General features: G+C 41.5%; 2 protein-coding genes across 2 annotated transcripts in view; one reads left to right on the forward strand and one right to left on the reverse strand.

Moving 5' to 3' along the window:
- Positions 1 to 26788, forward strand: pkn2 (protein kinase N2). Its single transcript, XM_034613674.1, has 23 exons — positions 1 to 504; positions 8132 to 8296; positions 8690 to 8825; positions 13562 to 13716; positions 16682 to 16811; positions 16937 to 17082; positions 17296 to 17509; positions 18342 to 18527; positions 18740 to 18849; positions 18985 to 19128; positions 19750 to 19825; positions 20116 to 20272; positions 20839 to 20965; positions 21578 to 21714; positions 22203 to 22278; positions 22611 to 22702; positions 22829 to 23005; positions 23490 to 23552; positions 23649 to 23725; positions 24110 to 24252; positions 24375 to 24482; positions 24620 to 24700; positions 24870 to 26788. Exons 1-23 carry the CDS (start codon positions 484 to 486, stop codon positions 25071 to 25073), a joined length of 2925 nt encoding a protein of 974 aa, XP_034469565.1. The 5' UTR covers positions 1 to 483; the 3' UTR covers positions 25074 to 26788.
- gtf2b (general transcription factor IIB) overlaps positions 26638 to 27595 on the reverse strand; it is a 6573-nt gene continuing 5615 nt past the window's right edge. The window contains exon 7 of the mRNA XM_034613693.1: positions 26638 to 27493. Within this exon, the coding sequence (XP_034469584.1) occupies positions 27360 to 27493 (134 nt within the window). The 3' untranslated portion in view covers positions 26638 to 27359. The remainder of the gene's footprint in view (positions 27494 to 27595) is intronic.

Raw genomic sequence — 27595 nt, forward strand, 5'->3', positions numbered from 1 at the left:
CCTGTGGCTGCGAGCTGTGACACATGTCAGGATGATTCCATGTTGTTAGTATGAGCCTGTGTGCAGAAGTTGGGAGTCACATGTGTTGTTGGCGCTAAGAGTCCCAGCGCCGAGCAGCAGGAGCAGCTGTGTGCCTGCAGCTCCTCTGGGCGGACACCTCCACTGTAACCACCGCCTCTTTCTCCAACTGCACTGGGACAGATTTATGCCTCGGCTTTTCTTTTCTTTTTTTTTATTAATATAATTTATGACCGCCAGTCCACCCTCCAGGACCCCTCCGGGACTGTGTGGCCGCGTCGGAGAAGCGTGAAGACGACATGGGAAGCCCCGGGTGTCCGCGACGAGCGACGCTTTGGTGGAAGTAGATCCCGTCTTCGAGCCGCCGGAGAGGGAAACTTTAAAACGAGGCTTGTTTTCGGAGCTCCTGCCTCCGCTCCCCTCCTCTCTCTCCCCGTAGGATTTGATTCAAAGGCGAAAACCAAGATGGCCGCCGACTCCGTGCAGGTAGGAAAAGTTGACAACGGCTGCGGGAAAGTGCGCAAACTTGCTCCGAACTTGCTCCTCAGAAGTTAGCAAGCACTTTTGTATTAACTTGATAAAAGTTGCGTCCGCTGCGGGTGTGCGGCGTTGTGTGGAAGTGAAGGGGCCTGTGCTGGGAGCCCACAGGCTTGTCTGGGAATCATCCATGGATCGAGGCCTGGGAAACAATTATCCAAAGTTAACTTCTCCTGAATGATCCCAGTTTCTCCCCGGTGCTGTGGTGCGGAGGCTGCGGGGCTTTGATGAAGGCAGCGGCCATTGTAGGGAACGTGTTTAACGTCAGGGTTTGTTTTTAATTCACGTTAAATGAAGCTTCTGAAACTTCTTGTAGCCTCACGTAAAGTTAACCTGAGTTACTGCTGGGAAATAAACAGTCTTCCGCGTATTCACACACAGACACACACACACACACAACTATTCTTTAGTTGTATTACGTGCCTCGGTAATGTGTAATGAAACTGTAAAGTATCACTCATCTTATGTTGTGTTAGCTCGTTGTCTTGACGTAAAGTTTTTATCAAACCGGATGATGTTCAAACTATGTCACCAACAAAGTAGGATACTCAGGAAAATGCCTATCATAACATTCACATGCACAATTTTGAACGTTACGAAGGAGTGTAAGTTGAAGTTAGCCTCCCAGTCAGGTCCCATTATTGTCCATGAGCAGTCATGACTCATTGATTAATGTGGTTTCACTTGAGTGACGTCAGACTTGAAATAGATTCAAATATATTGTGCAAGTGTTTCAGCTCATCCACAACTTTCATCTTGATCGAAAGTGCAGTCAGGCGTCACTGCAGCAATATCCTCCTACATGTTGATCACCCACACTGTTATTCATCTCTATGGAGAGCAGGGAGGAGGTTACAGCTGATAACAAAGCTGACACCTCATTGAAAAGGAAGTCTTTTTTTTTTTATTAATAATGTTTCCCAGGGTTGGTGCAGACTGAAACTGATCACTGAAGCAACAGGTGGCGATGACCTGCAGCCATGTCACTGATGCTGCTTTATTCATAAGCATTAGCATTCATTTTATTCACTCGCCATAGGTGTTTGCTCTATGGCGTTGCGTTATTAGTAACGTGGATGGATGACCTGGGCTTGGGTTTATGAAATTAAATTGCCATACTCGCCCATATTAAACTGTCTGAAAACAGTAATGGAAGCAGGGGTGTAGGCTTGATCCACCAGTTTCCTCCTGAGTTTGAGCACATAAATGGATAAATACGTCGTTTTTTGGGGGAGCTCATCATAAAAGTGATTATGATATTTAAGTTAATCACCAAGCCAGACTGGAGGATGTAAGCTAAACAATTTTACCATTATAGATGTTTGTGATGTTTGAGTTGGTTGCAAACTTGCATTTATATCTAGAATGGCACTTAGTAGAGAACGTTGCTCTGCCAAGGCCTAATAGTCCCCTAATGAAACCACATTTTATATTCACTAGATTCAAATAGTTATTCTGATCTTCAAATTATTCAGTCATAAATATCAGTCCCCGACACGTGCCTGACTTTTTCCCTCATCAAGATCCATGAATTAGTCTCAGAGAAAATAACAAAAACTCTATCTCACAATTTTAACAAGAGTGTTAAGATATTCATAGATTTGCCCCCTGATCTGGATCCACACTAATATTCATCGCATCCTTCCACCAAGTTTCATGAAAATCTGGTCAGTGGTTTTTGTGTAATTTTGCCTACAAACATACAAACAAGCGCACAGGCTTCAGTGAAGAAATTTGTTGACTTAAAAAAAAAGTACAATTTGCAATAGGATTTTATAAAACATTTGCACAATGTGATCATTATATTATTTGTTTAGTGAAATCATGGCATCATTTCACCCAAAGTTGTTCAAGATAAAAAAAATATTGTTCAGTCCTTATCACAATACCCGAGGAGAACCTTCTGTGTATAATATTTATTTAGGTGCAAAAAGGATCATTTATTACTTACATTCTATTTTTCAGTTAATATTTATAGTATGGACTAATCTGAAATACTTGTCCCTCTATGGATCTTTATTTAATGTTAAAAAAGGAAATGTATGTGAAGTTAACACCCATCCATTTGTTTTTGATCTACCTGTCAGTTTCAGCTGACGTACTCAATACGTAACGACTAGCAAAATCAAACTGACAGTGTTTGGTCTGTCAGGATTATCATTCGTCAGTGACAGTTTGTCAGTGACAGATGATAAATTACTCACCAACACACACAATAACACAAGCCCGGACTTGTGTTATGTTCCTAAAGATTGTTGTTAAGTTTGCATATTTCTAAAGTTAAAAAAAGATACCAAAACTACATCTGGAAGTCATGTTTTCACTGTTAAAAGACGTCTCTATGTTTTAACCAGGGTACACCAAACCAGCTTAACAACATATATAACTGTTGTGGTTTAAATGGAGTGCATCCAGATCACCTCAACACAGCAAACAGTGCTTTAGTAGTTTGTTCTCCTTTTGTTACATTGCAGCATCCCAGAATAAATCTTTTGTCTGCCCAGCTCAGGAATGACCATTAACATTGACCTGATGGTGTGAAATGTTACCCACAGTTGACGTGCGTGGGACGCGTGTGCGACTCATGCAAAAGCTGCATTTGTAGATCTACGTTTATTAGCCTGTGTTGCTATTTCTGGTTGCAGCAGGGCACCAGGCTGTGGCCAGTTCTCTGCCAGCCATCTGTGGGGTAAGACTGCCGGGTGTCAGGTTGTAGGCTGAGATGGCAAGGGCTTGATTTTTTTTTTGGTCTTTACTTTAAAAAAAACAAAAAAACACAGGCGAGTCTGAATAGTGGCCTCAACTTTTCCATTGTCCTATTGTCTGAATGGAGCTCCTGTTTTAGGACTTGGAGCTTTCAGGCTTAAATACTAAGTTGACCTGCTTACACTTGAGGTTTAGACCTAATGTTTGCTTTTACCTCACAGTTTCCTTTCATGTCGTGTACTGAAAGAGTTCCTAAAAGGTTTAGCATGAGTAGCTATCAACTGTAGGTAACCTTTGTAAGAATATTATCAACTGACTATTTAATCAGTTGATAATAAGTCTTAGATAGGCAGTCTGTTAGCAATACATGTAATAGTTTTTATATGCAGATTAACATCCCTTATTTTGCCTTTTATATAAGTTAAGCAGTCCTTTTGGATTCCTTACATGTTTGAGATTGTCTTTTCATTTGTTGCGAGCCTTGAACATTACACAGAGCAGCGAGCAGTGCCACACTGACGAGAACAAGTTTCCTCCATCCATCATAATCCCTGTGCATTGTGCTATGTGTGGAAACCTTTGCTTACAATTCCTGCTTTACTTGTCTTTGATCCAAAAAAGTCCATAGTCCCCTGAGTAGCGTCATTGACCCCCCGACTAGGTGATACATTCAAGCAGCGAGAAATGATAAGGCTGTACAGGTAAAAGAACAACTCGAGGAAGTATTTCAGTAACAGAGAAACCAGAGGTGAAACCAATCCTGCAAATGAGCGCCCACTCGCTTTCTTTGAATATAGTTTCTTTTGTTTGATCTCAAATTCAAACGCAGCCCCTGTGGGTGCACTAGCTGATTTATTTCCACCTTATCTGATTGGCCTTTCATGGATTTCCTTGTATTGTTGCACAGTGAAATAGGCCCTTTTGGGTGTCCTCATGCTGTCCTCACACCACATTAGTTTCGCAGGGTAGTGAGCTGAAGAAGAGAGCAGATTATTAACTATTAATATTTTTTACTCCACACTCCATTCTTCCACTTCCAGGAGTTGTGACCTCCATTTTACCTATGAGTCATCAAGGAGGCTCTGGACCGGGATATGTGAAAACTATAGCTTCCTCTAAAGTGAGCACCTATAGAAAGGAGAGCGGGGGGGGGGTTTCTTGAGGGCTTGGTGAGTGACTCAGCCAATGGAAATCTCTTCTCACTAAATATGATGTAATTTCCCAACATAAACCTGTCAGTCAGAAGTAGAGGAGATACTATGAGGGTTTCCTTCAGGTAACTGTTAAGCTGAGGTAGTTTTCCACCTAGGTGCTGATGCAACTCATCTTATGATCAATTGAATTCGTAGATGACAGTTCAAATAATATCCAAACTAAATCTGAAAGCCTTTGCTGTGTTAAATTTGGCCTCTTCTCTTGGAGAGGAAGTGTAGGTGGTCTTTGATTGACGCTAGGTGGCCAACCTCCAAAATACCTGGATGCTTTGTGAAACTGTAGCATGCATAAAAGATAATGCATCCTATATGGTGCGCTACCGACATGTGTCTTAAAGGGATAGCAATAGCGGTAAATAACAATTCACTCATTATCTGCCCTAGTGGGAACCTTTTGGAGTCTCAGGGGTAAACAGTGTTGCAGCCAAATCCAATACAATTGAAGAAATTAGTGAACTATCTTCAGACGTAACAGAACAACAGAAAAAAACATAACATGCCTCCATACTGTGTGTGTGTGGTGTCATTAAATTGTCCGGAAGCACGACATTCAAATTCGACTCGAAACGCCGTCATTTACACAAAGTTTTAAGCCGAAATTTCCGCTGATATCATCTGACCAGGTGCATTCAGGGACCGTCGGAAATGCTGTTGTCTGCTAGCTTATCCATTTCTGGTGGACTTTTAGGCTTAAAACACAGTGGAAATGAACTCGTTTAGAGTGGAATATGAATGTCGTGGCTTGTGGACACTTTGATGACACCACACGAGCAGCATGTTATGTTTTTTCTGTTGATAGGTCTGATAGGTCACTAATGTCTTCAATTGTATTGGATTCGGCTGCCTCACTGTTTACCCCTAAAACTCCTGAAGTGTTTTGTGGACTCAAACACTTCCCCCACCCCTCCATCGGCATAGGGGTGAGTAGATAATGAGTGAATTTTCATTTCTGGGTGAACTATCCCTTTAAGCTACTTTAAGGCATTCACTGATCCCAGGACATTTTCCCGGAAATTTTCAGAGGGGCTGTAAGTGAGAACGCAAATGTCTGATTTAGATTCTCTGGAAATTTTCTTGAACATTTCCTGCCAGGCAGCCACCCAGTAAAATGTGTGAAATATGTATGAATGAGCCCATGTGAAAATACATCAGGACAGTGTCTAGAAAATTCACAGCGAGCTGGCGTGTAGGTGACATTTTGAACACATGATGGACTGAAAGAAAACAAATTTCTCAGGATGAAAAAGAAGTGCCATAAAGTCCAGAGTTTGTCTGAATATGGCTTTACAGTGACAATAATTGATTTGTGTGTATATTTAAGTCTTGTTTTCACTGCTCGACAAAAAGCACCATCAAACCATTTTTATCTCTAATTACAATAGCTTGAAGAGGAGACGTCATTGTGCTGGTTTCGCATGTTTACACTGATCTAAACCAAGCCAGCATAATGCCCTGCCAGTGTTATTTTAGATAGCAGAGACATGACGTATAACAGAACAGCGTCTGCGCTTGTCCTGCAGGATTTCCTCTTCACACACACACACACACACACACACACACACACACACACACACACACACACACACACACACACACACACACACACACACACACACACACACACACACACACGTCAATCAGCCTCTGAAACTATCTCCACTGCCGGCTTATTGCCAGAACGACAATGTGTTGTGTTCTTAAGTTCAAGACCTGAACTCTTTACAGTACTTGGCACCTTCTTGTAGTTGTTGCGGTGTCGTTACAGAGCCTCTCCTCCGCTACACAAGTTGCTTTCCAGGGGAGTTGAGGCCACAATGGACAGCCAGCATTATGTTTTTAACTGGAGTTAATTTTAGACACAGTCCTCTCCCTGGAGTGAGATTAGGTCCCTTCTGGGCTGCTCTGACCTCACAGAGTGAGACACTAAGAGGGATTTGGCTGTCGCTGCTCAGACAGTTTATCTTCGCTGTTGATGTCAATGGGTTGGGTGAGAAAGAGAGCGTAAAATGAGTGAGCTGGAGAAAATTGCGTCGTAGCAGAGTGAATGAGCGTGGCTCTCAGCAGAGCCCCTATCAGTTATGGTGTAGCTTAACCTCTGTGACCGAGGATAGTACTGCTCCAACATGGCAACAGAACGTCGGTGGAGTTTGTGTGCTGATAGTGTAGCTGGTCAGGAGAACATGCATGGACTGGATTGTTCAACTGATCTAGAGATGGAGTTGAATGAAACCGATGAAGTTATGGTAAGGCACAAGGATTAGTAAAACCTCGAGTTTTTGAATCAGTCCCATCTGTTTCCCCGTAGGTAGCTGTGATTTAACATTAAATGGAAGCAAATAGCACTAAGCCTAAATATATGAATATGTGGATGAAAATATGTGTTTTTCTTTTTTCGTATCAGAATCATGACGAGTTAAATGCAACAAGAAGATCTCGTGATAGTCAGTGTGATGATGCTGTTTTTCACGTCCCTGTATGCCCTCGTTTTATGAATGGAATAAGTTCATTTTCTCACACTTGCAGCAAACTTGGCACAATTTCAGAGACTTTAGACTTTCCGAGTTCTGGTATAACTTTTACAATATATACATTGAGGGCAGGGAGTTGTTTCTGTTATCTGGAACAATGTGTATGCTTAACTAATGTAGCGATTCTAATTTCCAGAGTGAGGGCAGGGTTCATATCATGGTTTGTAATCTGGCTCGTTAAAGCTATGGTGACTCATAGGTTAAAGTTAAGTGTTGGTAATTTCATAGTTGTGACATGTAACTAAATTAACACCTCATGTTGTCAATATTAAATAATAAGTTAGAAGATATTTTTAAACCGAACAACTTAGATTGATGAACTGTATAATGAAATGGAATAAACAGACTATTTACAATCCTCAGATAGTCACAGAAATATTCTGTGATTAGTAAGTGGAGCTTCACCAGTGCAACACTAAATTCATCACGACCTTTAAAGCCATTCAGGAAGTAACTTTTAATCCCGCTTTAGTTAAGGTGACGGCTTTGAGGATGCAGGTCAATGGTGACTGACGGCAGCAGTGAAAACACAGCATACAGAGGCTAGCTGAAGTTCAAACCACACCATTACACTGGGTTGACCTCAGATCGCACAGGTTGAGCAACCAGTTTAAAATCCCTGATCATCAGAAATTAATATTCAGTGGATTTCAATCATTAGAACAATGAAATGCATTAGTTAGATGATTGTTCATTGAAAATGAGTAATAGTAGAAAAATGTTATTGATCAATTCAAATCACAATCGGATCACACAGGTTTTGAATTAAATTCACTGGTTATTATGAGAAACTCAGTGGCCTCTGAGGTGAAACTGTCTGAAGCTCTTCTTCTCTTATCACTTCTTTACTGGTGGAAATGCATGCTGCTGAAATATTGCAAGTTGGTGCATCGTTTTAGTCAACACTCTATATTGATATGGTCTGTTGGTTTAATGCAACACAGAAAATGCCAGTGTGCAAAGAAGTTGTTGACGTATCCACTGACCTCCCTATGTCCTCTCCTCCTCTTTCTCTGGCATCCCATTTTCCTCTGCCTCCTTCTTTTCCTCCCTCATTGACCTCTAAATCACATTCCACATCTTCCTCCTATCGCCTCTTCTTCCTTGTCCTCCACTCCTGTCCTCCAGGGGGATGCCAGGGGCCAGCTGGTGGCGGAGCGACTGGGTCTGGGACATAACCTGGACTTATCCGACACCATGGTCCAACAAAAACTAGACGAGATCAAGGAGCAGATCCGCCGTGAGATCCGCAAGGAGCTGAAGATCAAGGAGGGTGCAGAGAACCTGCGCAAGGTAAAACCACAGATGTTGTTTGATAGTGGACAGGCTTTATGTCAAAGGGGTAATCCAGTGATTTAGTTTTGCACGTCTATGACAATAGAGGCGAAGTCAGCTGAAATGTATGACAGTAGAGCAGGTCAAGCTTCAGAAATACTCTCCGATACTCTTGTCAAAATCAAATCCACATCTTCATCAGATTCTCTTTGTCAGGGAAATGCACACGTCTTTCAAACTCCACCAATACAAAGTGTCTCCAGAACCTGAGAAAGCATGGTTTTCTCTTACTCTGCACCCCTTGCTGTGACTAATAAACTGACTGTTATGATTAAAAAGTTGTGGAATTTCCTTATTATTTGAGAAAACTGTCTTAATTCTTTTCTGTCTCCTCCACTCTCCTCTCCTCAGGTCACCACAGACAAGAAGAGTTTGGCCTATGTGGATAACATGCTGAAAAAATCGAATAAGAAGGTTGAGGAGCTTCACCAGGAGCTACAAGAGCTTAACGCCCACATTGTGGTCAAAGATCCTGAAGAACTGCTAGGTAACAGCAGAAGCACCACACTGAAACACCGCAAGAGGATTTACTAAACATTAACCAAGTAGTCAAGACAGTAAACACAAATTAATTCTACACCATTACATTGTTATGAACCATGTGCTTTTGTTTTGTGGTTAGATTGCCAAGTCATTTGTCAAGCAAGACAACATTTAATGGTTTCAGCTTATCAGTGTGCTTTGGTTTGGTAATTTGTCATATACCAAACAAGTAATGGAATAATTGAGAAAATTATCAGCGGATTAAACATAATGCAAAGTTCCAGCCATAATGGAAACCAAAACAAAAAATTGTTTTGCTAAATGGGTGCATTTACACAGGGAACATATGCTTTAGAGGAACAGGGTCATTTAGAGACATGTAATGTGTTTACAGTACATGGTCAACTTTTCCAGTATTTCAGGTATTGTTCATGTTGTGATCTGAAGATATAAAGGTCAATTCTCCATAGTCTGACTCTGAACTGTACAGACTGAGTTGCAGTCCAGTTTGCAGGTTTGACTGCAGCCATTTCCATTTGATGACTTTCTTGCTAGCAGCACAAACTATTTCATTTTTAAGACTATTTCACAGAACAATATCAACTTCTGAGTGTTTCATATCTTTAACAACTTCCTACCCAGATACTGTTTTTATTATAACTGCAAAGTATCACTGAGTAAATAATTTTGGCAGTGTTGTGTTAGAGCAACACCTTTATAAACACACACACACACACACACACACACACACACACACACACACACACACACAGAGCACATTGCTGGTTTGGAGGTGACTCACTCTCCAGAGGCTGACATTGTTGCATTCCACATTCCAGCGACAGTTACAATGAGCTGCCGATTGTTCCCCTTCGAGGCTGTTGAAAGCCTGCTCCTGTGTGTTTTTCGACAACAATGGAATTTGTAGAGGGTTTACCACAAGAGTGATGTGCGCTCAGCATGGTTTTGTTACACTGGTTGCTTTACGGAGTTTTTTGCTGGTGGCGAGTGTTCGGGTGAACTCGGGAAGAGTAGGAACTGCATTTGTCTGCCTGTTGCCATCATGTCCCCTGGTACAATTGACATTAGGAAGTAGATGAGGAGGGGTGTGTGAGTGTTTGGGGAGGGAAGGGAAGGGAGGTTGTCTTGGTAAATGGTTATCTTAAGTGCTAACAAATTTAGCCTGACTCTGCGACCCTGTATCTGATGAACGAGGGCTTTCTTTTTTAGTGATGCGACGCCAGAGGAATGTTGCTGGCAGTTGCTAAATGATGGAGAGGGACTGAGTGTAGCATGAGGCAACGTCTTCAAGTATGTTGAGCTCCTGAATCTGCGAGAGACGGTACTTGTTTCCTCTGAATTCATTGGAAGGACTTGCTCAACCTCTGCAAGCAGTCCAGAATGTGTTTTTGTTCCAGGAGAGATTTAAGGGGGCTCTGGATATTCTCAGCTGAGTCTAGAAATGGACCAACTCTCTCTCAGGTACTGTCTGTGAGCAGCAGCAGCCGCTCAGACACAGGGTCACCATTCCCTCTGTCACATACTGTATGATATCATTCTCATGATCTCATTCTCATCTCGTAAAGAGACCTGCCCCAAGATCAGCAGTTTACTCCCTGAATACAAGCTCAGTCAGTTTTCCTTCTAGTCATCATATTACATCTCGCATGACAACCAGGTTTTTTTTTTAGGTCAGTTTCAAGTCCAGTTCTCCAAGTCATGATGTAATTGTTTAGAGCGTTTTGTTAACATGTTTCCCATTAGACACAGATGGGGTTAATCTGAGGGCGGGTTCCCCTTGTCAGCTGTCCAGCAGTGACATCAGCTATTCAGTAGCTGGCTGTCTTGTCCTCCGGCCCCCGCGTGGGTTGCACCACGCTCAGGAGGAGGGGTGGGGTGTAGGGGTCCTTGAATTCTTGGCTCGATGTGAACTTGACCAAGCCCCGATAGTAGACTGGTTGACATACGCAGCACTTTTTCACATCTGTTTCTGAGCATGCATTTGTCATTTTCACTAACAGCTTTCACATGACACTACAGACCCTCATTATGCAATGTGAATTTTCAGTTTCGCCCCGAGCCCCTGTTCAATTCTCATTGTGTTTCTGCAGACATGTGGTTTGGAAGAGAAGCGGCAAGTGCTCACTCCATTTTTCCTATCTTACCCTGCCTCTTGGTGAATGGGAGGGTTGCCCCATAGAGGCTAATGTCCTTCCCTCCTGCACGCTAACAGAAACCTCTGCAGTGACGCTCTCTCAGCTTGTTAAGGATCATTAGATGACTCATTTTCAGGCTTTCATGCTTCCCTTTTTCCATTTCCCACAGGTGTTCAAAACTCATTAGACAGTGTTTTGATGAAAAATTCTGAGTGAATGAATCACAGAGCTGCCTGCTGGTCATTGTTATCTGTGTTTGGCATCGTCTGCGAGAATTACTGATGTTGCCAGTCGGGTCCACTTGAATGGACTCAACACCTTCAGTGAAATCAGATTTTTATTTGCAGTCACATTTCTAAGATGAGCTCCTTTATGACACCATAAATGAAACTTGCAAGTCAAGTCAGGAGAAGTCAGGCAGGTTTTTTGCCCACCTCACATGTGTGTGAGAATGTTTTGCTTTGTGCAGCAGAGATTAGTCTGGGGAGGGGTTTACTCCTCACCTTTCGAGTCCAGACATGAAAAAAAAAACACAACAAACCAGTGAGCTCATGACACAAAACTGTGGGGAGGAGGTACCTGTTTTTGTTTTCTCTTCATCATGAATATATTATTCTTATTTGCATACACTGTAATGTCACAATGGTATTGGCCACGGACACCACTATTCTGGTATTAACACAAGTAGGACAATAGTCTGATTAAGTCATTGCCATGTAATAGTGCTGCATGGTATACAGATACTAGAAACATAACGTGATACTCAGCCGTTAAAAACAAATTTGTATTAGTATCGGTACTTTGCGAATGAGACCCGGAGCACACCAGCTGCGGAACGGCTGCTCCGAGGAACGGCTGCTCCGAGGAACGGCTGCTGGAAGCGGTTGTCAGTTGTTCACACTGGCTGTGGTTCGGCCTCGGTTCTACAGCCAAGCCGCTACTGTCAAAGCTGTTTTTACACGGGGTTTATACTGAGTGAGTGAGTGAGTGTGTGTGTGTGTGTGTGAGAGAGAGACTACTGCCCATCGCTTGAAGTTCATTAACTTTTAATATAACTACAGCCTTTCTGAGGTTTCTTGTATAACTACAGTATTTCCTTGTTTAAAAGTAGTCCTGTGTGCTCAAACAAATCCCAGTGCTCTACAGTATGAAGCCATGAATCTTCCGCTCATGCAAATATTTCACATAAAACTTAAAAGAAATTCAGTCAACAGAAACGCTGGACTGCTTTTATTTTGAAAAGGTTAGGCTACAGGAAGTGTTGTGTGACATATTGGACAGATAAATATTGAGACTGTGCCGCAGAACACAGGAAAAAATTGTTGAGGAGAGCACCTCTGAACAGCAGCTGTTCCAGGACCTTTCCGCAGCCGTTGTGCTCCTGGTGACAGTGTTTCAATAAGGCGTGCTGAGTGCCCCCCTTTAGACATGCGGTTTTTCTCTCTCACTGCAGCAGCTGTCACACATGTCACATGTGCGTCTATAATAAGACTTTGTTATTAAAGATAACAAGTTATGATCTTGATCTTTACAATAACCCACATTTTATATAGCCTAATGCGATAAAAAGTAAGGCTATTTATCCATTTTCAAACCCCACCAATATGCATTAATACAAACAAACAAGAAAACACTTAACAGATAAATTACAACTTTATTGAGAATGGAAATAATGAGCATAAATGACATTGTAAGTCTGGCATTTCATGGAGATGAAGCGCAAACCCAGGATTAGCTTTCACACTACTGGTAGCCTCACAAACTACTTTGGCCCTAAATTTAAATTTATCATTTTTCTAACCCTTTTTGTTGTACTTCAGAAGTCTGGTGCCACTGGCTCAGATAGAGCAACTCTGTCTTTTAATGAAAAGTATCGAAAAAGTATTAAAATTCATTATTTGGTATCGAAACCAACATTTTGGTATCGTGACAACACTACCATGTAAACAGTATTTTCTGACCTTACCTTTACCTGAATAAGGTCATACTATGAGAATAAGCAATAAACGTATTAAGACATAGATTAGTCTGGCTGTAGTCACATAATGTAGACGTCATTTTGCGACACCGACATACGGCATTTACCAACTGCTTGACGACGCATGCCCTGGGTTCGAGTGTAATGTCCATGTGAGTTGGAACAGAGAAGAGAGCCAATTACTTTTTCTTCTTCTTTGTTCAGTTTATTGGCGTTTGGCAACCAACGTCAAGGTGCATTACCGCCATCTACTGTGTTCATCTCCTCAGCCCTAATTCTTCTTCCTCCTCTCTGTTAGGTCCAGTCAAATGGAGTCTTGTGCTAACAAATCTCATTAAATTATAAACAGCAGCTCTCTGTAGATGCACTATGTGACAGCTGAAGTTGCTACCTGATGTGTTTTTAGTTTGCAAAGCTCTAGGTCACTTTCCAGAGCTGGCAGGACTGTTTAGCTAACTTCAAAATGGCTGACAGCCAAAAATAGCACTTGCGTGTGAGTTTCTATTTACAGTGAGTGTATATTTGTGGCAGACTCCAGCAGCACATAGTCATATATCTGTGAACCATAAGGTGTTAACTTGTATTTTCTTTCCCATCTTTACCCAGAATGCCCTCTGACCCCAGACACCCCTAACAGTGAGGCCAGAATGCACACAAGCAGTAGCCGCCTCGCCGCCCTGAAGAGACAGAACGACATTGAGCTCAAGGTCAAACAGGGCGCAGAGAACATGATTCAGATGTACTCCAACGGCCCCTCCAAGGTAAGGATTCAACAGGAGAAGGGCGGATTCACCTGACATTCAGGTTTTCGCTGCTTCATGTCAGGCAGCCAAGTGTGTGAAGTCACACACATCACTTATACTGTTTCTAATCTCGCTTGTTTAGTTTTCATTGTGTTCTATTAACATTGGACTCAACTAAAGCATGTGGAATCATCACCCATAAATTCACACAAGACACAAGCAGTCAGATGATCGAAAAGGTTCTGAACATAAGCATCATTAACATGTTAGCTCAGCTTAAAGGTGAACAGTAAAATCCCTAAATAAATATCCATCTGTTTACAGTCACAGTCTACAAATCAATTGCATGGTTCAACTTTGAACTGTTGTATTTGCATTAGTTGTGTGCACACAGTTTACTGTACAGAAAGTGATTATTGGCAACATTTCAAGAAAGCGCTCACTTTCCGTTGTAAATCCAAATACAATGTTTTAGTGTTGCCCAAACTTTAGGGTTGTGATCACATTCAAACACAGTAACCCACTGGTTGTGACCAGTTTAAGCAAAAATAGTGTTTTTACATGAGGTAATTGAAGCTGTAAAAATATCCAGAAATTATTGCGGGAAAACAATTGACTGGATAAGAAAATAATATGAATTTGCATAGCAAAAATGTGTTCTTTTTTTTCTGGGTTACTCATTAACTGACCTCTTAGATGTACTGTACTGTACTTTCAACACCGAGTTGGGCATCCTGACCCACAGGTGGGAGCCACTGATTATTAAAGTATCTTTTTCACAAGCTGACAGCTCGTGTTTCTCCCCCTCGTGGTCCCTATTATAGCGATTGTATCGTTTTCCCATAACCCATAGAAATGATGCTAAAGACTCAATACGGAATAAACCAGAATTATCACTGATGTGAGCTTTTTTTTTTTCCCATCAAGAGTCAGAGAAACCAAGACCACATCACTTCATCAGGTTTTATTTACCTACGAGATTCTACATGACATACTAGATTTATTTTAACAGCTCAAAAGTAAGCTTGCCATTAAATGTCCAGTTGCTACACTGAATTTACGATCGCCACTACTTCTGGAAATACTTTTACTTAAATACTTCTTTATCATGCGGTTCTTACTACTTCACTAATGTCACTTCAGGCTGTCTTGCTAATTAGACCTGGTACATGTGTTGCGCTTTTGCAAAACACCACTGAGGACAAACACACAAGCTACATGACTGAGTTGTATCATGAACCATAGACTGAATGATTTCTAGACTCATCATCACCAGAACTGAGCTTTTGAAACTTGAGGTAGCAGAAGTGGGTTATTTATTTATTTATGAAGGTGCCATGGTCATTATCATTTCCAGTTTGAAAGCCAGCCTCTACTCTTGAAGATGGCTGAATGATACATGGCAGGTTTGCGTTTACAGCTTCACTGTAGGGGAGGAGGAAACTGACAAGGAGCTGACACACACTGTGTCATACATAGTGTTTGTGAACAAACACAGGGGTAAAAAATAACCCTTGGGTCACTGAGTGGAAAGAAAAAGGAGTTTCCCTAAGGTAGAGACTGCTTTTTGAGGAGGAATTAAAATAGTTTTTGTTTGGGTGAGATATTCAGTTGTGATGTTTTGTGTTGACTAATGTGAACTGCTTCCTGAAGTACATTTGGCTTCATCAATAGTAATAGAAGCCACTTTGTAGTAGACAGTTCAGTATAGTGTAAGGTTTCAGTGGTGTCATCTCTACTTGACTGGTGATATAATTCTGTGTAATTTAATACCGCATCCATTTGTCATATTTGTGATGCCTTGAAAGTTCTTTTTTAAAGGAGCGGTTTAACATTTTGGGAAATATGCTCATTTGATTTCAAGCTGAGAGGGTCAGTGGGTGACTGATGCCACCCTCTAGTCTGTATGGTAACTAAGAAGCTGCAGGTGATTAGTTCATCTTAGCAGTGGAAACAAGGGGAAACCTTTAGCCTGGCTCTGTCCAGACTGTCCCTACGAAGCTCTGCCTACCAGCACCTTGAACACTCCCTCATTATGTGCACATCTGTTTCTCGACGGCATCCAAGAAATGGTCCAGGGAGCCTCTGTGCCTGGCCAAGTATTAGTCCTGCACATGAACCCCCCCCCCCCCCCATTTAACAAAAACACTGCTTTGACAGATTTCTTGCTCTGAAAGTGTTTTATTTTAAAGAATCATAACTCTTGTGTATGTGTGCACTTTCTAAATTTAACTTCACACGCTCAATTTCTGTGTAATGGAAATTTGTGCTGAATTGTAAAAAAAAAGAAGCAATCAGACATTACTACTTGAATTACACCTAGCCAGACCCTGAAGGCCTTTGGTTTCAGTACTTTGTGCAAGTGAGTTTGGTTTAAAAAGAGTAGGCACCTGCAGAGCCTTTGTCTGTAACTGTAGTACAGTAATAAGGGCTGAAAACTGCCACACCACCCCGACCGTCTGTCTGGCCGGGGGAGGTCAGTGTTTTATGTGACCTTCCCCCCCGGTCAGACAGACTGAGAGAGGCACCTTCCAGCTGGAAATAGTCTTGTCCTGATGTCACAGAGGAAATGCCTGCTGGACAGAGGTCTTTCCTGTGCGCGCCGCCATCAACAACTAGGATTTTCACTTCAGAGGAATTCTGGGTGGAGTTTGATAACTGCACTCTGTGTGTATGTGTGTGCACGTTTGCATGTATGAGAAGCAATTACAACACAATGAGATTCCACTTTCTGTTTTGTGAATAAAATGTTCCATGTGGTCACTAGTACTTTGACTCCAATTTAGGGCATAATCTGGCTTCCTGGCTGTTTGTGTTAAGTGCTCACAACAACATAACACAATCATCAAGTGATGATAGATGTGGAGCATTTGTCCTGATGTTGAAAGTTATTTGAAGAGAAGAGAAAACATTATTAGAACTTTTGAGACAGTCATTAGTTTACATAATGTGGCAATATTAACGGTTTCCTCTTCACTCATAGGATCGTAAGTTGCTAGCGACAGCCCAGCAGATGCTTCAGGACAGCAAGACGAAGATAGAGTTCATCAGGATGCAGATCCTTAAAGCCAGCCAGACCAGCGAGTTGAGCTTTGAGAACAATGATATGATGGGTGAGTCATTGCTTTCCTTCTGTCATTGATTACAGCAGCAAGGCCTCTGAGGAGAGATGCCCATAGTATATTAATACAGAAAGATTCATCAAAATAAAGAATTAACATCCGTCCTTGTCCTCCAGAAAAGCCCATCATCAGCCCGTTAGACCTGCGGGTGGAGGAGCTGTGTCACCACGCCAGGATAGAGTCTGCTGTCGCAGAGGGAGCCAAGAATGTCATGAAACTTCTGGGTTCAGGAAAAGTCACAGAAAAAAAAGCGCATTCAGAGGTAAGTCTGCGTGCACGCGTGTTTGTGTACTTATTTAAAACAAGAACACGCAAAAAAGCTTCTCTTCACTGTTGTGTTGACTTCAAATTAAACTGATCCCTGCACTGCTGGTTTGCGCCAATAAAGTAAAATGGACCATGTAATTGATGTTTTTCTCTCTTTGTATCCTTCCTTCAACTTACCCCACACCCCTCTTTCTTTTTCTCTCACCAGGCCCAGGCTCGTTTTAATGAATCCAATCAAAAACTGGACCTCCTGCGATACTCCTTGGAGCAACGCCTCAATGAGTTACCTAAAAATCACCCCCGCAGCAGCAGCATCCTAGAGGAGTTGTCCCTGCTGTCGTCACCGGCCCTCAGTCCCAGATCTAGCCTCATCTCCACACAGAACCAGTACAGCACAGTCACCAAGCCCGCTGCACTCACAGGTGACTGGACCAAGGACATAATAATGGTTGCTGTTAACATTGTTCTGAACACAATATAACAGATGTTATTAGGTTTGGGTATTGAAAAACAAACTTGTTTTGCAGTCATAATTACTTCAGTGTTAATTTTGGCTCAATTTGCACGGTGATATAACACAGACATTTCATTCGTCATCCTGTTTTGTCTGATGTGTGCTTGACTCCAGAACACAAGTTTAATTTAAGCCAACAGACTTTGTTTGTGTAACGTTCCTTTAGTCACAAAGGAACAAACAGCCTTATTGGACGATGATAAATACTTCCTGTAAATTAGATTTAACAGTGGATTAGTTGTGCTAAATTGTCTAGTTTTATCCTCTTAAGCAGGACTGATTCGCCATGAATTCTGATACTTTTTCAGACCAAAAACAAGGCTCATTTTCTGCTGAGCTTTTTCAGCTCCATTTCATCCTTTTGAAAAGACGTGAATAGTATATTTTAATGGGTTTAACGTGTCTCTTTTAAAACTCTTCCTGTCTCACTGGTTTTCATACATTGTTGGCAGGTAGAGGACACGTATCATTCATAATTATCCTCATATAAACAGGTCTTAGGTCTGAGATGGTCTGTAAGTATGGTGGCCTAAGATAAGTTATTCTTTATATTTTAAACCTGAATCAGACTAGTCTAACAGAAGAACTTTGTAATCAACATATCTTAATGAAAGCAACCACAAGTAGCTTCTCCTGATAAAGTTTGAAAGTATTTCAGGAGCAGTTACAATGTGGGACAACTGATCTTGGTGACAGATTGTGTGACTAACGGAATGTTTGTCATCCTGCCTGACTTCCAGGCACGTTAGACGTCAGGCTCATGGGCTGTCAGGACCTTCTGGAAAATGTCCCGGGTCGTTCCAAAGCTGCGTCTGTCCCGCTGCCCGGCTGGAGCCCCAGCGAGACGCGCTCCTCCTTCATCAGCAGAGCAAATCGAAACCGCGGCGTGAGCTCAAGGAACCTGACAAAGAGCGAGGAGCTCTCCAGTAAGTCGGCCGCACGTCATACTCTTTCTGAAAACCATGAACGTTGATGAAAAGTAATTCTGTGATTCCATGAAACTTCACAAGTAACCAGTGAACATTAAGATTGGCCAGAAGAGTAACCTTATCTGTGATACCAGCTCGATTACACTCTCAAATCCCACATTGTTAATACACTTGTGTTTAACAAATGGAGCCTGTGTGTGTTGTGTTAGATGAGATCAGCGCAGTGTTGAAGCTGGACAACACGGTAGTCGGTCAGACAAGCTGGAGGCCAGCCAGCAACCAGGCCTGGGACCAGAAGTTTACATTGGAATTGGACCGGGTAAAACACACACATACACATCTGCCCTTGACCCGCATCTGTGCTGTTGACTCAGTGTTGTGTTTGTGCAGCAGAGTCTAATTTTCACATCTGTTTGATGTTATGTGTGTGTGTTTGTGTGGCTCTGTTGTGTAGTCTCGTGAGCTGGAGATCTCCGTGTACTGGCGTGACTGGCGATCGCTCTGTGCCGTCAAGTTCCTTCGGCTGGAAGACTTCCTGGACAATCAGCGTCATGGGATGTGTCTGTACCTTGAGCCACAAGGGATGCTGTTTGCTGAGGTACACACACACACCCACACACACACACTAGGTAGTTCCATATAAGGATACACCTTGTGTCATTAAAACAACATACAGCCTCTGGTGGGCTGATACTTTTGATACAGTGAGTGAGTAAAATCAAAAACAAACATGGTGAAATATCTTGTTATTGGTAGTTCTCCTTATTGATCTTTTGACAATCTCTTATCATTTCCTATTTTGACAAGAGCAAGGGAAATTTGTCCTCTATAAAAAGAAACATTTTCATTGGTCCTGTGAGTTTCATTGTAACATTTTGCTGCACGTGTCATGATCATATCTCAAACGTCCTATGAAATTGGATCATTTTTTAGCTGCATTTCTCACCTGAATGGAACTCCATTCATTCTAGTTCATTTTAGTTCAAGGTTAGTCTCTTATCTTTCTTATTTATGACATTTTATTGATGCACCAAAGTCTCATCAGTGTCTCATGCATTTCTTCATCCACATTATCTGTGCAATATTAAACTGTAATCCCTTAACTATATATATATATATATATATATATATATATATATATACACACATACATCCACACACATATACACACACAAATGTCTGCAGCTTTTCACTGTTCTCATGATTTTGTTTTGTTTAGGTAACATTTTTCAACCCCGTCATTGAGAGACGACCAAAGTTACAAAGACAGAAGAAGATTTTCTCGAAGCAGCAAGGTGAGACATTGCTGTCAGCACATCACACTTTATCAAGGTGCACTCTTGTTATTCTCAGACATCAGTGATTAGATTTGTTAAAACAGGGATGGGTAGTTATTAAATATGGTCTAACTACCGTGTTATTTTTCCTGTTTTTACCACAAATCAGTTGTTAGGTAGCTAAAAGAAAGAAGAGATTTTTTGGGTTATTCAGAGACACCACTCTTTTCGTAGTTGTTGTTCTACTGTTTTTCACTGCTCCGGAGAAACATCATGACCTTTTGTCTCTTTCACTTTGTCTTTGTCAGGTAAAACGTTCCTGCGAGCCCCTCAGATGAACATCAACATTGCCACCTGGGGCCGCCTGGTGAGAAGAGCCATACCAACTGTCAGCACAAACTCCTTCAGCCCGCATGCCGCTGAGACTGGACACAGCAGTCTGCCTGGTTCACCTACACCTTGCAGGTACAAGAAACACACATGCACACAGATGTGGACAGTGCAAAGATGTTTTTAACTCATTGTAAAACTAGAAGGGCCCTCAGAAGAGCATATGCCTTAAATTCCATCAAGCTGCACCAAATTGCACACACTCATAGATCTAAGTTCTCTAAATGTGCCTTATTTTTTCATGTGTATCCATAAATTATTCCCATGGAGATAGGAAACAATTTCTAAAAACAATGTTAAAGATGAAACAATTCCTGGATCCGCCCCTTTGTCCAGATCCACGCCAAAATGTATTCTACCCATCCTTCCATGTTCCATCCTTTTAGTTTTTGTGTTATCCTGTTGACGAACAGAAATGGACAGGGGTGAAAACTTAGCCTCCTTGAATAAAAAATATATATTCAGCAACACTTACTATCTCTGAGCTGTTACTAAATTAACTCACACACTGTGGTTTCAAGAGCAAATGTGTGTGGCCGTCTTATTTTCTATAGGAAGTTGAAAAGGACAAAAAGTATTTAAGTGCCGCAGTCTCAGTAGCATTGGTGTCTGTACTAAACTGTACCTCTGTCCTGTCACAGTGACCCACTGGTGACCAAACTGGACTTTGACAAAGATCCCACACCGGTACCCAAACACTACCCAGTGCCCGATGACATCAGAGAACCACTGGTGCAGGACAAGATGCCCGACAAGGAGGAGGTACAGGTACAGGTACAACCAGTAGTGTTGATAAGGCAGCGAAGAACTGATGTAAACACAGACTAAAATGACAACCGAAGCAGCAGCTGAGCTCGTTTTCTGTTAAAAACAGAGCTTCACTCCTGTAGAGGTATCTTCTCTAATGCTTCACACTGAGCCCTGGAAGATGAGAAAAACCTGAGTAGTGATTCTGTAGCATCAACGACCAGATTCTCAAATAAAGTCAGTTAATGCAAAAGGAGACAAAACACATTTTTCAGGTACTGTTCACATTACCATCTCTATTGTCTGTGAACATCTGTCAGGCTTTGACTAAAGAAGTCGAGTAATAATGTCGAGAGTTAACAAGATTTACATTGTTTCTTCAAAATAGTTATGTCCCTGCAGATGAACACTGCATCTCTCATATAGATGTATAGATCTTTTATTATAACAATATTAACTTTATTTGTATAGTGTATATATAGTATATTACATAAGAACATAGTTTTAGTTCTCAGTTATCATTTTTTGTTGACCAAAAGCCCAATTAAATTAGTCTATTTTATCTACTCTTATCTATTTTCCCCATATCTCTCACATTTATTTCTGTTCTCCTGTTTAATTTCTTCTGTGCAGGATGCGCTCGCCTCATTTGACTTCTTGAACAAGAGAAACAGTATGGTGGTGAAGGGAGATCTGGATGGAGGGGTGGAGCAGGACATCCAGCACCCGGACCTGGAGCTCACGGCCTTCCAGAAGGACCCAGAGATAAGGTGAGAGAGACACATGCCTGGTGGGTTTGTGTTACTTGTAAAGCGTCAAGGGAATTTCATACGAAACAGGAATAAGGAACTATTTCCAATAATATTGCTTTTAGCATCAGTGTTGGTCTGTTAATGATTTACAGACTCTAAGAATCAGGAAACAATAATGTGACACAGAAAGATCGTTAATGCTCACACTTTTTCGGGAACCTGCCTCTAGGTTTTCTACTGTACAGTTTTATTTTCATGCTGTGGACCTTGCAGATATAAAAAAGTAACCATTGAAATAGTTGCATGAGGAGAAACGCTGCCCTCTGGCTTTGACTTATTGTTGTTATTTTTTGTATTTTTACTTTTCATGCTGCAGTAAAAAAAATGACTTGTGTTGTCTGCTGCAGCCTGTTTCCTTTTATTCTAAACACCATCTTTATGCAGGTGAGTCTACACTGGATTCTTTATTCTTCTTCTTTACTGATGTTAACACTTATTTCTTCCAGGGAAGAAGAGCAGTTCCACTTCAGCCTCCAAGACTTTAAATGCGTGGCGGTCCTCGGACGTGGTCACTTTGGAAAGGTACATTTCATTTGATCATCAACAGAGGGCTGCAGCCAACGATCATGTTTAATGTTGACTGATCTGTTCTGTTTCTGTGAAGTATTGAAAAAGCTGAGGTGAAGGGGCATATTTATATTTAAATCACATTTACATGTTTGCTGAGTTTTTAATCTTATATGACAAATCCTCATGTTTTAAGAAGTTGGAACTGGAAAATGTTGTTTCAGAATGTATCGAAATAGTTGATTCATCTTCTGTTGGTTGCCATTCGGATTCATGTTCTGATCCTTTAAGCTCTAACACAGCAAAGTAAGGATTAAACATAAGATGTTAATGTCTGTTCTCTGCAGGTGTTGTTAGCAGAGTATAAAAGCACCGGTGAGATGTTCGCCATTAAAGCTCTGAAGAAAGGGGACATTGTGGCTCGCGATGAGGTGGACAGGTAAATATTTCAAATTGATGCTCAAACTCCAAAATAGGAGGTTGAAAGACGTTCTTTTCTTAAGTTACACATTTCATCCCCCTCTGCTGCTGCAACTTCTCACGCGATCTTTCCATCTTTTTCTAGTCTCATGTGTGAGAAGAGGATTTTCGAAACGGTCAACAGCGTCCGCCACCCGTTCCTGGTCAACCTGTTTGCGTGCTTCCAGACACAGGAACATGTCTGTTTTGTCATGGAGTACGCGGCGGGAGGCGACCTGATGATGCACATCCACGCCGATGTGTTCTCTGAGCCCCGGGCTGTGTGAGTTACCAGAGCTCTAACTACGTAGTGGACAAGTTCTCACTGTAAATGATCCTAAAGTGAAGTGTAAATGATTCATGATTGTCTCTGTACATGTATCATGTATCAGATTGGCTCATGGGTGCCTTCGTCGTTTATGGGCAGTAATATAGTTTTTACTTTGTATATGTGATTTTAAAGTTAGACCTGCATATGACCTGCATCCACATACTGTAAGGAGCATTTTAATGTAAATTCTGAGCCAAAATACCTTTTGCATTTCCTGTTTAAACTTGCACACTTAGCTTGGTTCCCTCAGTTTAAAAATATCTTTCAGTAAAGCTCATGTAATAAAAGTTTGATTCGATTTCCTCTGTACTACACTAAATCTGGGATATCACTCCTGCGAGGCCTGACATCCCATACTTTATGTGTTTGTACCTCGTTCCTCTCCTTCGGGGAATATTAAATAGAAGTCATAACATTTTGTTCTGTCCCTTAACAGATTCTATGCAGCCTGCGTTGTTCTCGGATTACAGTTCTTACATGAACACAAGATTGTCTACAGGTAACAGTTTGCATCATTTTTAATAAACTATTTATTTCTATAAGACGCATTCAAGTCTCATAAATAATGTTGGTTCTTGCTTGTTTAAATTTGCAGAGATTTGAAGCTGGACAACCTGCTCCTGGACACAGAGGGCTACGTGAAGATCGCCGACTTTGGACTTTGCAAAGAAGGTAAATGTGGAGAAGACGCAGAATTGAAAAGATTCAGACTGTTGTTGTTGAATTGAATCCAGAGGCTCCAGATGTTTTATTTTCATCGATTTTAAAGAGGAACATTTCTGAACATTAGCAGTTGGTCATCTGTATCTCTATTAAAGATGAAATTGTAAAACCTATCAAAAAGACATTGAGATCAATATTATGACTTTTATTACGATTGTATTGTATTATCACTAAAAGACACGTTTAACAATTCTAAATTATATTCTAAGTACTGTCAACATATGTTATTAAAGTGACCACACCAGGGTCAAAGGCCAGATGACAGAGGACAGATTATTCTTTTGTCTTAGCTGAGTAGGGTTTGTTGTTAAACTGCGTTTGTGTTGTGTTCAGGAATGGGTTTCAGGGACCGCACCAGCACCTTCTGTGGCACCCCCGAGTTTTTAGCCCCTGAGGTTTTGACTGAAACATCGTACACCCGCGCTGTGGACTGGTGGGGACTGGGCGTCCTCATCTTTGAGATGCTGGTTGGAGAGGTGAGTCCATTCTTTCCTTATTAGACACTGAATATTAATGTCCTACTACTCCGCCCTTTGACCCACACAATCCCCTGAGATAACGGTGATTCATCTTTTTCATTTCGCCACGTCTCGTTCAGTCGCCTTTCCCCGGCGACGATGAGGAGGAGGTGTTTGACAGCATCGTCAACGATGAAGTCCGCTACCCACGATTCCTCTCAACTGAGGCCATCTCCATCATGAGGAGGGTGGGTAGATACGACTGTGAATGATTTCTAATGAATATTTTTTTATAGTGCAAGAGGATTCACATAGTAAATAACCAATACGTGTGTTTTCCCGGGAGTTAATCAGTTTTAATATGGTTTATTCTTCTTGTGTTCAGCTTTTGAGGAGGAGTCCAGAGCGACGCCTGGGAGCAGGAGAAAAGGACGCAGAGGAGGTTAAGAAACATCTATTCTTCAGGGTAAGAGACAAAGAAATGAAATGCTCTGCTTTGGTTTTTTCCATTTTTTATGTTGTAGGAATAGTTTGACATTTTAATTTGAAGAGATCTAGGCTATATGTTCCTCCCTTTTCCAGTCTTAATGCTGAGCTGAACTAAACAGTTGCTGCTACTTTGTGTCTCTTGGCAGCACATGGATTGGAACGGACTGCTGGCAAAGAAGGTGAAACCGCCGTTCGTGCCGACCATCCAGGGCTCTAGCGACGTCAGCAACTTCGACGATGAATTTACCTCAGAGGCTCCGATCTTAACCCCCCCCAGGGAACCCAGAGTGCTGCGCTCTGAGGAGCAGAACATGTTCTCTGACTTTGATTACATTGCTGACTGGTGTTAGCTTCACATGACTCCTCTCTCTCCACACACACACACACACACACACACACACACGCACACTGTGAACCAACCAACACAGCAGTGACTGTAGCTCATGTGTTTTTAAAACTCTTCCTCCTCCTCCTCCCTGCCCAAAACGTTGAGGAGGAGCAGCGGACATGGCTCCTCGAGCCTTCGGGCAAAAACCTTGTGCCATTGAGAAGAAAATTAAGTTGCCTCCTGAGGACCCCCACTTATTTTTTTAATCCACATGAAGAACTTTTTTTTAAAAGAAACAAGAACAAAAGAAACTCTGTTGTTGGAGAGTGAAGGAGGAGGGATGCTGTGTCCGTTGTCTGACCACTGAGAATGTTTTTCATATGAACTCTGAGAAGACGACAACAAATCACAATCCTGTTATTCAGTGTCACTGTCTTCAGTTTGTTTTGTTTTTTTTGATCTGTACAGATTATATTCAGTCGTATATTTTATTGTCATGTCTTGTTTTATTTGCAAAGCCCTCGCCGTAGCTTTAGGACATTTTTCTCTCACTGTAAAGTTTGACATTTCTGCCGCCATCATGTGTGAGACTGGTGTTCAGTGAATTTTTCAAAAGTGCTCAAAGCATCATCGCTGAACTGCAACAAGCATCTTGACTACTACTGCTGCTCCTCGACTTGAAAACGAAGTAAACACTTCATTTCCCTGTGGCCCGGCCCTTGTTCACAAACCAGTTTAACACCTGGTTTTCTCACTTTGCAAGTTTGCATGTGTGCTGAGAAGATCCCACACAATAATAATAATACTCTAATGTAAAACAGCAGTCATGCTTCCTAAGCTGTTCAATAAGTGACCGTCACAGAGTTTCATTTGGAAACGATAAACACTCTGAACCTTTGGGCCAGAACAAACAATGCAGAATATTTAAATGTCTCTGACGCCCTCTAGTGGCTCTTCAGCTGAACTCAGTTCTAAAGATGCAAGTACCTCATTGGATCTCAGCACCTTTGAGGAATAAAAATCCAAACTTGATATTAGATTAATAATTCTTTGTCAGAACTGAGTTCAGCCGGCTCCTGTTTTTTTCTTTCCTTCCACATCGAAAGGTCAGGTGTGGATCTCAAATCATTTTTTTTCTCATTACCTCATTAGTGAACGTGAGTCTCATCGTTACAGCTACATGACCAAATCCCTCCTGTTCCTTTTACAGCAGCAAACAAAATCTTTGATCGACTGAAAGTGAACCTTTTGACAGATTATTTCTTTGGCCGGGGGCGGCACAGATTAAAGTTGATTTAGGTCTAAACGCCATTTAAATGCTCCCCTGACTGTTTCTGTGACATTTTTTTAAGCTGGAACAGTGAAACCAGCAGACGACTCTTGTCAGTTTGCATGTTGAATATGAATTGACTCTAATGTTGCAGACCTGTTGATATGAAACACTACAGGGAAGGGCAGGGTATATTATATATACATACTGTATGTACACAATTAAGCTGAAAGCACTAATTTTATCAATAGTTTTAATTATCTACGTTTCTTAATGATGAAAATAGATTGTACAAAGTTTTTTCCTTTTTTAAAAAATTCTTTGCTTGTGCTCGCCAGAGCGGAACCCTATGGATGGTACACACCGATACCTGAGTCACAACAGTCGCTGTTCACCCTGGTGTAAAATAGGCATTTTCGCAGTCTGTTGCCTATCATGAATGCACAAATTAAACATTTGTAATAGTTCCTTCGCTTCTATTTGTAGTCAAAACTCCTAACACATCCTGTGTTTACATTGAGTATTTACTTTTTACGATCTTATGTCAGATGTTTTCTTTCCTGCGGCGACACTTAATCGATTAAGTGAAAGATTTTATGTAAAGACATTTATTTAAACCATGAGCGGATTACCATGCTTTACTGAAAAACCTTTTTAATGATTTTTTTATTATTTAGAACAATTCAAACAAACTAACAAAATAGAGACTGGTCCTTTTTCTACAGAAACATTATTTTTATGTATACAGTATGAAACCAGCCTAAAATTTGCAAGCATCAAGTTACACATTCCCACTTGGACATATATACAGTACAGTATATACACACAAATGAAATACTGTAAGTGCAGTCTGCAAGCTAGTTTCTTTCAGCACTGGAATGTGTCCGTTTTATTCCTGTGAGAGCGCCTCGATAAAGGGCCTGAAGTCTTTAGAAGAGACAAAGAGAAATCGCCCAAATTCAACACAAATAGGATTTTCTTTTTTTAAAGCATGAAAAAAACAGTGTAGGCAGCGTCTTCACAGCTGGGGCAGCGTCTTCACAGCTGGGGCAGCTTGTCCACGGGCGTGTCGAATTTGAAGTCTGCAGGGAAAAGTTCGGCAGCTCGCGGGTAGATGAGTCGGTACGACTGTCTGATTGTGACGTCTGCGACCCCGGCGATATCTCCGATTTCTGTGGAAAGTTCAGAGACAAAGCTGAAATGTTTGAACAGCAGGAAATCTACTGACATCTAATGCATTTCCAACGATAAATAAGTGGAGAAGCATCATTTAG

Source organism: Hippoglossus hippoglossus, chromosome 17, assembly GCF_009819705.1.
Source record: "Hippoglossus hippoglossus isolate fHipHip1 chromosome 17, fHipHip1.pri, whole genome shotgun sequence".
Taxonomy (NCBI): Eukaryota; Metazoa; Chordata; class Actinopteri; order Pleuronectiformes; family Pleuronectidae; genus Hippoglossus; species Hippoglossus hippoglossus.

Bases quoted from the DNA above. Each gene is read 5' to 3' on its own strand.
- pkn2 (XM_034613674.1), top strand. From the start codon at position 484: ATGGCCGCCGACTCCGTGCAG. The intron at 19,826-20,115 runs GTGAGACATTGC...TGTCTTTGTCAG, and splicing joins GATTTTCTCGAAGCAGCAAG to GTAAAACGTTCCTGCGAGCC. The intron at 23,726-24,109 runs GTAAATGTGGAG...TGTTGTGTTCAG, and splicing joins CTTTGGACTTTGCAAAGAAG to GAATGGGTTTCAGGGACCGC.